Below are 10478 nucleotides of genomic sequence, written 5' to 3'. Positions count from 1 at the left end.
AGTTTCCTCCCACAGTCCAAAACATGACACAAGTAAATGTAGTAAATTGACTAAACCAAATCAGCATCATACACCAAATATCACCAACAGCACACCCTTACAGTAATCCTTAAGCACTTTCCCTCTCACCCTGCAAATGGGAGGGAGCCCCTGGCTCGAGGATCTCATGAGGTCAGGGCTCTCTCCCGAGACAGCATGCCAAGCAAGCTTTACTAGAAATCATCAGCTAAGTGTGAATTCCTGAAATCAAACATTCTTTTCTTCGCTAATTCTTTTTTTTTTCACCTCAGGATACCCATCTCTTGAGATGCCAACCCTAGAAAAACTGAAGACGTTAAGGACAACACAAACACTTAATATACTTTATTGAACATGTACACACAGACATCACATCAGGTTAGCTGTTTATATAATGTCCACCTGATATACAACTCTTTGACTTTTCTGCTTTTGAGTACGTAATAATATTATAATGTAATAATGTGCACGTTTTGTAAAGCTGCTTTGAAAAGATACTTACTGTGAAAAGTTCTATATAAATAGTCTTGGATTGAATTGGGTAAGCAAAGTAAAAATAGTGCAGATTTTTATTTATTTATTTTTTAAATCTACTAACTTGTAAATTAAAATTTAGAGGGAGTACATTTACGCAGTGTATCCATTGTTTATCAAGAAATAACACTTTACAACAGAGGTCTCAAACTAGATTCCTGGAGGGCTGCAGCTTTGCACAGTTTTGCTTCAACCCTAATCAAACACAGCTGATCCAACTAATCAAGGTGTTCAAAACTACTAGAGACTATTAGGCAGGTGTGAGTAGGAGGTGGTTGGAGCTAAACTATGCAGAGCTGCGGCCCTCCAGGCATTGAGTTTGAGACCACTGCTTTACAGCAATGTCGTATTTGTTAATGTATTTTTATTATCATGAAAAAACAATGAATAATATGTTAACTACAGTATTTATCAATGTTTGTCAATGAAAATAAAGTTGTTCATTGTTAGTTCATGTTAACTCAGTGCATTACCTAATGTTAATAAGCATGAATTTGGATGTTAATAATGTTAAATGTTAAACTATAATTATTAAATACTTTACACGTATTGCACTCAAAAAAATATTTAACCCCAAAAGTTAAACTTTATGTAATTCAATTGGATGTCAATTTTCCATCCAATTTAATCACATAAATCCAACGTAAAAGTTAACATTAGTTTAAGCCTAACCCATTTATGTTCAGTTAACATGAATGAATTAAATAAATGTTATGATAACTGCTGAAATAGGTTTTATTCTTGTATAATACATAGACTTTACTCATTTTGAATACATTATTATTATTTGTTTTATATAATCAGCTTTTATGTTCTTAGGTATATTAAATAAATTCTCAACACAGATTAAATTTTTTAACATTTATTGTCCAATAACATCCAATCTGACAAAAACATACTGTAATGCAGTGCTTAACAAATAACTGCAATAGCTTTCTGGTTGTGACTTTAGTTTTGTGTGCCTACAAGTAACAGGCATCAACAAGGAAACATAATTCAACATCAAACATTAATTTCACATTTTCAAAGTTACATCGTCATGTTACCTCATAGTATGGTAAACAATGTTCTCTCCTGATCTATAACACAAAAGTAAATGATCCCTTCTTTTTCTAAATGTTTGTTAAAACAATTAACAATGACCCTTAACAATAAAATGACAATACAATAATGAAATAACACCTAAACACAAAATGCAATGAAATAAAATAAATTTTAAAAAGCAATCATTTTACTTTACATATCTAAAGTTTGCATCACTTTTTAATACATATAACAGGTTTACAATTTTCAGCATTTAGAACAGCAAAACAAGTCCTACTCACAGCAGATGGGAATGCTGAATTCCCAAACTCCTCAGTCGTGGCTTTAAAGGAAAAGTTCACCTGAAAATGAGCATTTACTCACCTTTCACTTGTTTCAAACTTTTATTGTTTTTTTTCTTCTGTTGCTCACAAAATAATATATTTTGCAGAAAGCTGGAAACCTTGACTTTCACAGTATTTGTTTTTCCTACAATTGAAGTTAATGTCAAAAACTATTTTGTGTTCAATAGAAGAAAGAAATTCATAAAGGTTTGGAATCAATTGAGGGAGTGTAAATAGTGAGTATATTTTCATTTTTTTACGTGAACTGTCCTTTTAAAACCTTAAAGTGGTGGAATAAGTAGCATTCCACTTTTGTTGAACTATTTTAGTCCTCTAAACCAGCATTTCAGAAGAACATAAAAACATGAAAAACTACTATTTTATAACACAAAAGTAAATGATCCCTTCTTTTTCTAAATGTTTGTTAAAACAATTAACAATGACCCTTAACAATGAAATGACAATACAATAATGAAATAACACCTAAACACAAAATGCAATGAAATAAAATAAATAAAAAGAAAAAGCAATCATTTTACTTTACATATCTAAAGTTTGCATCACTTTAATACATATAACAGGTCTACAATTTTCAGCATTTAGAACAGCAAAACAAGTCCTACTCACAGCAGATGGGAATGCTGAATTCCCAAACTCCTCAGTCGTGGCTTTAAAGGAAAAGTTCACCTGAAAATGAGCATTTACTCACCTTTCACTTGTTTCAAACTTTTATTGTTTTTTTTTCTTCTGTTGCACACAAAATAATATATTTTGCAGAAAGCTGGAAACCTTGACTTTCACAGTATTTGTTTTTCCTACAATTGAAGTTAATGTCAAAAAATATTTTGTGTTCAATAGAAGAAAGAAATTCATAAAGGTTTGGAACCAATTGAGGGAGTGTAAATAGTGAGTATATTTTCATTTTTTTACGTGAACTGTCCCTTTAAAACCTTAAAGTGGTTTAATAAGTAGCATTCCACTTTTGTTGAACTATTTTAGTCCTCTAAACCAGCATTTCAGAAGAACATAAAAACATGAAAAACTACTATTCTGAGGCTGGAGATGTAACCAAGACAGTCTTAATACATCTGGAAAAGAAGTAATCCGTTGGCTTCCTGGACGCAAAAGTAAAATGGGTAACATATCCTGTTTTAAAAGTTTCAGAGATTAAAAAAAAGAAAAAAGAAAGTGCAGTCCATGGCATACTGGAGTTAGTGTCATCAGTCGGTAGAAATATATCTTTTAGGGCATTCTTGTCTAAAGGTTTTCAATGTTGTTCCAGTTGAAGGCATGTAGGCAAACAGTGAATGTCCTATTCACTGAAACATTTTAATTTTAAGTGCTTGTACCTTTGGGGACAGCTTGCTGCCATCTAAGTTCATCAGTACCTTCTGAAAGAATTCAAATGTGAACTTGAGACCTTGAGGATAGCTTAAATTGAGAGCGTAGATCAGTCCAAAGAGAATTACTAATCCAAAGGAAATACTCTTTAGGTTCTCTAGCAGCGTTACACCCTCTATCACAACTCCAACATCACTTGGCTCCTCCTCAGCACCAGCACCTTCCTTGCGAATCACAAAAAGCCCCAGAGTGGTCTCAGAAATTCTTGCTTCTGCTTCTTTAGGGTTGCTATCCTAAAATAAACAAGTAAATAAATATTAAATAATTTAATAACAATAAATAAATAAAACATTAATACTTTTAAATTTCAGTTAAATACTGGCAACATCTAGACTGTCAATGTATGTTAGGTTCTTTAGACATAAGTATGCAAACCTCGAATTCTTTGACAACTGTTGTCATGTCCTCATTGAAGTACACACACAGACTCTGTATGACACAATCTCGCTTGATGTGTATGTCACCACACTGAAAATTAGACAAAATTATACAATATTAAAATATAAAACCAACATGGGGGTAAGATCACAAGACCAGTGATGCATTCCTGATGAGGAAACAACACCCCAGACCTGGAAATATATCCAGCACATAGATGAAGTTTCTGAACAAGTTTTGTTTCTGTTTGTAATGTAAATTTTTTGTGGCAATTATACATTTTTGAGTGTTTTATATGTTGCAATGTTGACAAAGTGTAGAAATCTGCAGTTTTGTGTTTTAAAGAAAGTGATTTACAAAAATTGTTTGTCTGTATGGGGTGGAAGAAATGTGTGACACTGGAACCTGGTCAAAAATAGAACTATACTATAAATAGAAAATAAAACATTAAATTGACTGATATTAATCTGCTGCATTTTTGTGTTGTGCAATAAATGTTAAAATAACATTAATTTTGTATTCATTTGTGATTGTTATTTATTATTATAGGTAACATTGACTAATATAGTAACTATAGTGATTACTGTTAAATGTTAAATATGAAGTAAAACTTCCAGTAGGTTGGGACAAGCCTTAAAGCAAACCCTTTTCTTGTTACACACCTATTTGAGTTTCTTTCTTCTATTCTAAAAAAAAATATTTAGAAGAATGCTGGTTGGTGGCAACGATTAACATGTTTTTTTTTCTCCCAACTATGGAAGTCAATGTGTACCAATAACCAGCATTCTTCAAAATATCTTCTTTTGTGTTTAAAAGAATCTCCTAAAAGTAAAAAAAATATAAATAAATAAAAAAAAAAAACATGAGAGAGTAAATGATGAAGTCATTTTAATTTTGGGGTAAACTATCACATTAATGAGAGCTTCATTGAACCTCAGCTCATGATCTCAGCTTGTGAATATTTTGCATTTGTTGCTGACAAAACACTTTTCAAATGCATTCATGAGAATTGATAACTTGGCCCATATTTATATAAATATATTTAAAATAAAATTAATGTTACATCTTAAAATTTTTTAAGGCGGGTTTTCAGTTCAAGGATTTTGGTTTATACTCTGTTTCCACAAAAGCATACTGACATGCTCATCAAGGAGTTTACAGAGCATTAGATCTGCTGCAAACTCATATGAAATGCGCGACATAGAGAGTGAAACTCATGTACTCAGAGTTTTAATGTATCTTTTAATGTAATGCAATTTACCACACCTTGTCTGCAACTGCCATGATGCGTGATATCTTCTGTCCAGAAGCACCTCCTTTGCTGCTGAAAACCTTCTGTAGATCAGCAGTGTATTTGTCCAGCTGCGCGAAAAACTTTGACAGAAGAGGCACAGTCGTTATCCTCATAAATTCTGCGTTTATCTGAAAGAAATAAAGCAAAGGTAGATGATGAAATGTAGATGTATTGTGGAGAAATGAATTGAAATTTAGAAAATAATTGTGTAAATATCACCAACACTTACTTCATTGACTGTGAACAGGGCAGGCCATCTACTTTGTAAATCAGAAACCATTGGCAAGTCCTCAACCAACTCTTGTCGCCTATAGGAGAAGGTCAAGTGCATTTTTTCTTTTATGACTGGCTCATTATTTTTTTTTTTCACTTCAGTTAAGAGAGCAATTCTTTCCTTCTCCATACTATCAGCTGTTTCTCCTCTTGGAAGGCAGGGAAGGAAATTCACCTCAGCCTTTTTTGGCTTTTTGATGTTTGATGCTGCTTTACCCCGACCTTCACGCTTGTTCCTAAGTGAATTTACAGTGATTTCTGGGTGTCCAATCTTGCTGAGTTTTGAGCGGAAATTAGCCATCTTTATCTTTAGATAGTGTTTCCATCCTTCATGACCAGTGCGAGTTCCCTTTTCCCTCAAGCAAGGGTGGACATTTATCAAGGCTTCAGCTGCCTGATCAAGCTGACTATCAGTGGGGTATGCAGCATACCTAAAGATCTCCTCAGCCATGCCTTCAAGAATGTCAGATCTTAATTTTGGTGGTGGAATAAGTAGCATTTCACTTTTGTTGAACTCTGTGTCAGCTCTCTGAAGCTGAATTTCAGCAGAACAAGAAAAACGAGGAATTACAAAAACCTGAGGCCAAGAACTGGTTCTTGACTCCGGAGACTTAATCAAGACAGTCTCGGTGCTGCTGGAAAATGAGTCCTCAGACAAGTAGACTTCTGAGACTGAGTCAAATTCACAAGGGCTAGCATGTCTTGTGTTAGGAGAGTCAGAGCTACAGGTTGTCTTGTGCAAAGGAACAAGAATGCTGGAACAGGACGGTACATCAGGTGCAGTCTCATGCATGCAGGAGTTAAAGTCATCAGTTGACAGAAAAATCACTTTCAGGGTATCCCTGTCTTCAATTTGAGTGGTTGATGTGAGATTCATGTATTCATTTCCAAAGTCCTTATCTTTGTACTGGAGCCTGAACTTTTGCTTTACACCAAAAACAGTCATTATTTCAAGGACAAGTTCATCCACAGACTTTGGGATTCCTGTCTTAAGTGCAAGCTTTCTTGCATCTTCATCCCCACCAAAAACAATCCTTAGATTGACTGGACTCGACATCTTTCTTTTTTCTATAAGAGGGTATGAAGCAGAATATGACAAAGTCAGTAATACAATTTTATTACTTATTTTACACAAAACACTTGATAAATACATTACCTTAAATGAGGATGTGCCTCTTCAGGGTCACCATTCGTCTTCCTCCTACCATATAATCATACAGTGGATAAGCATCCGTTAGCTGATCTAAATCAACCAGGGCAACCTCTCTATCAGGAGAGACAGTTAACTGAAAAGCTCTAAAATGTTCTTGATACCATGCACACAGTACCTTCACAACAAAATTCAGTCTGCTTTTGACAATACAGATTTGAAGAATTTCAGCAAACTCTGGGAGCCCACCTGCTGACCCAAACGAAATCAGCATACCAGTTCTATAATTTATTCCATTGTTTGTCACATTTTTTGCCAGATGAACTTCATTAATCCCTGGATATTTCTGTCTTAAGCCTTCTACCACTTCCTTGTTTAAAACATCCACAGAAAGTGTGGAGACACTAGTAACTTCTAGTCTGGACTTCTTAAGGTTACAAGAATGGATCTGATAAGCGATCATTTGCTGGTGTTTGGCAGCCAGTGTGAGCGTTATGTTTTTAAAACAATTTGTGTGGCGAGCTACTTTCTTAAAGAAGCTATGTTTCGCCTCAAACCTCATAGTCCACTGCCCTACTAGAGGTCCAAAAAACTGAATCATTTGTGGATAATGCTCCACATAATGATGTTTTGGTAACAGTTGTGCTGGAAAAAGTTCAACAAATCTGTGTCTGTGCTCTACAATTTTGCAGTTTAAGTAGGCTACTGTTTCTTCGTTATGAATAGGGGCTACAGCAAGTTCAACTATTTCTTTCAAATCAAGAAGTATGATCCAAGCAGGCTCAGTCTCTGGTATCAAGTCTCCAATGATGAATGGAAGCAATCTCATTAAATTCCAATTTTCATGTGCGTTACCTCCAATTGTCTTCTTGGAGGCATATGTATATGGAATAACGTGTGGTTTATTGGTTTTATCACCCCACTTATAAGGGAAGTTCAAAATCAATGAGTTTAGAGTATCAAGAGACAGGTACTTCTTGGAAACAAACTCTTTCAAGCAAAGTGCAAGTTCAAATGGTACAATACCCTCAAACAGGTCGTGTGCAATATCCGGTGGATAGCCTCTAGTAACATGAAAGTGAGATAAATTCTCTGTTAACACACAACCTCTTTTTACTCCACAAAATGCTACAGAGTTTTCTTTAGCAGATGCTACATGTGCATCATGAATTTCCTTTGTTCTAAGGGCAAAGTCGCCAGTCAGAACAGATTCAGCTTGAATCTCCAATCTCTTCCCTATGCAGAACCTGCAAAAGTACTCACCAGAGAAGCTTTCTATGAAGCCTGCTAAACTGTGGGCCCCTAAATTATCTGCAATGACAGACTGGACTGTACCTTTCACAAACCGTCCAAGCCCTGGAAGGTAGACACCGTGACTCTCTAAAGTAATCAATTCCTGTAAAAGGGGCTCCAAAATTGTACCATATCCATATGACTTTACATGTTCAGTCTTGCATAAAACTGCCAGATAGATAGATGAAAGTGTGGAGCTGCATCCAGGTGGCAAATTATTCAAAATCCAGTAGACCCCACAAAGTTTATGCTTTTTACGTGAAGTGCCTAAGGGGTTGCAGAGTTCAAAATCATCAATGTACAATGACAGTGATATTTTTAATTCCTCTCCACAAAAAAATGTGTTTTCCTTGCAATAAAGTCCATCTCTGATTGACCTATACTGCTGTTCTTTGTCTGCCCCTGAATCAGTTTTTTGCTTCTCGTGGTCCCCAATAACACACTGTAAAATATCACTGCAACTAAACAACAGCTGAAGAGAAGGCAAAATTGGTATATACTGATAGGTTTTTCGACTTTTTTGATTAAGGATAAACTCAATTGGCTCTACAACTGTTACATGTTCTTTGTAGAATTGCTTCCGCTTGAAAGCAGTGGCAAGGGGACCACCTTTTTCTATGGCTTTAACCAAGGGATTTGACCTGCCTGCTGCTTCAGAAAGCTCTTGAATGACAAATTCATCAATTTCTAAGTTGTGATTTTTAAAAATGTCAGAAATTATGCTACAAGTGACTTGATTTGATGCTGAAGTTAATGAATAATGTAGTTCCTGAAGTAATTCATCAACTGCGGTGGCTGGGACATGCAAAATGTTTTCCAACTTTAATAAAACAAGGGCAATATTAAGAACACTTCCCTTAAAAACATCTTCATCAGTATTAGCATCATTGCATGACTCTAACACAGATTCTGTTGAACATGTGGGTAAATCAATGGGAGAACTGGCTGACTCTTGACAGTCTGCAGTGACTGTGACAACAGTTAATTTAAAGTCAGTTAGACAATGTGGATTGTGCTTCCTATTTTTGTGTGTATGAAATGTGTTATAAATGTTACTTTTAAATGTACACTCTTTAAATACACAAGTCACAGTTTCATGTTTACGCAGATGTTCATTTAGATGACTAAAGTAATCTCTTTCATTTGACTCAATGCATGTACACAGCTGACATGAAAATGTAGCTAACTGATTTTGTTTTGAAGATGACTGATCAACGTGTGCACGGTATATATGAGTTAAAAGGTTATTCCATGATTTAAATGTGCAAGGACATGTATTGTATACACAAGGATGCCTGAACCTTGCCCCAAAATGTCCATGTTTGAGCTTAGAATGTTTTAACAACTCATACCTACTGGATACTTCTGTGCCACACACTTTACATTGCCACATTCTCAAGACTCACATATCTAAAAGTAAAACATGTGAGTGTGAGAAAAGTAACAATTTTACAAAATAAAACAAGATATAATATATATATATATATATATATATATATATATATATATATATATATATATATATATATATATATATATATAAAATAAACAAAAACACTTACTGTAATTGAGTGATTGTCCCAAACTGGAGACAATGTGGAATGTCACAACGATGAGATCTCTGAAATGGTAAAAATGACATATAATTAGAGTTTTGTAATGAAATTACATTTTTTTAAATAAAAAAGAAATTGCACGATCAACTAACTTTTACATACACAATATGTTTTAAATAAACATTTACAAGTAGCTGCTAACGTTAACGTTACATTTTTCACTTCCAGTACACGACTTTAGTATGACATAATCCAACAATCTTGTACATGCAACTTTCAAATAATGTCGAGTTTGTACAACGCTTCGTCATATTTTTAAAGCATAAAAATGCAAAATATAAAGTTACGTGGAGATTGCTAACATTAACGTTAATCTATTATTATTAAGTTACAAGTGCAGTCTTCCTAAGATGAATATAGTAGACCATATATAGCTTAAAGTGACCCAAATTGCAGATAGGTGATAACAGATTAATATATTTTACTAAAAATGATAATTTTACTAGAAATTATAAAGTTTAACGTGTTCTAACCATAGACTGTAAAAATAGTCAACGTGCTTGCAAAGTGAATTACGTCGAAATGATGCAGATTTTTTTTGTTTTGTTTTTTAAATCATACAAGCAATCTGCTTCACTGAAAAAGGATACACATAACTTACTCAAACGATGGTTAATTTTAAAAATGCAAGTGACGGCCGAAAATATCCAATGTCAGTTAATTCGCCATGTGACGATGAATCAATATCGATCGCATAAAAGAATCACGTCTTAAAATAGTTTACACATCAATCACAAATGAAGAAAATATCTTACCTTGTATACTCTCCCGATTAGATCTTCACTGTCACTTCTCTGCTACCGTTGTCTTCCTCGCGCTTAGCCCGCCGGCTAGCCCGCCTTCAGTGTTCCTAACCGATGCGCATGCCCGTCCTGGCGCCTTCAGTGTTCTTAACCGATGCGCATGCCCGTCCTGGCGCCTTCAGTGTTTTTAAATTACGCGCATGCGCAACCTCTGCATTCGCTCTTTACGGCAACCAATTAAGTATAGTTTATGTAATTTGAGCAGGTTTGTTTCGAGTCCATTAATTTCATGTTGAGACAGCATAATTTGAAACAATAATAGTTATTTTATACTTTTTTAAACAAACTCTATTTAAATTGTTTGCTTAATTTCAATTACAGGCAAGAATCATTTTTTTGAGTGTGTTCATT

The 10478-nt window shown here is 34.5% G+C and overlaps 1 protein-coding gene across 2 annotated transcripts; it reads right to left on the bottom strand.

Annotated features, from left to right (window-relative positions):
- Nucleotides 1-354: 354 nt before the first annotated feature.
- Nucleotides 355-10176, bottom strand: LOC101882553 (uncharacterized). 2 transcript variants are annotated; one of them, XM_005162543.6, is made up of 8 exons: nt 10080-10176; nt 9271-9329; nt 9061-9118; nt 6422-6466; nt 5222-6333; nt 4965-5120; nt 3696-3788; nt 355-3553 (listed from the first exon to the last, which is right to left on the bottom strand). In XM_005162543.6, the coding sequence occupies exons 5-8, from the start codon at nt 6320-6322 to the stop codon at nt 3236-3238; spliced, it is 1668 nt and encodes a 555-aa protein (XP_005162600.1). In that variant the 5' UTR covers nt 6323-6333; nt 6422-6466; nt 9061-9118; nt 9271-9329; nt 10080-10176; the 3' UTR covers nt 355-3235. The 2 variants fall into 2 exon arrangements, with proteins under 2 accessions (XP_005162600.1, XP_021325942.1); XM_021470267.3 differs by lacking the exon at nt 9061-9118.
- Nucleotides 10177-10478: the final 302 nt, after the last annotated feature.

This window comes from Danio rerio, chromosome 24, assembly GCF_049306965.1.
Source record: "Danio rerio strain Tuebingen ecotype United States chromosome 24, GRCz12tu, whole genome shotgun sequence".
In the NCBI taxonomy this organism is placed as follows: Eukaryota; Metazoa; Chordata; class Actinopteri; order Cypriniformes; family Danionidae; genus Danio; species Danio rerio.
This window is presented reverse-complemented; position numbering and strand designations above follow the sequence as displayed.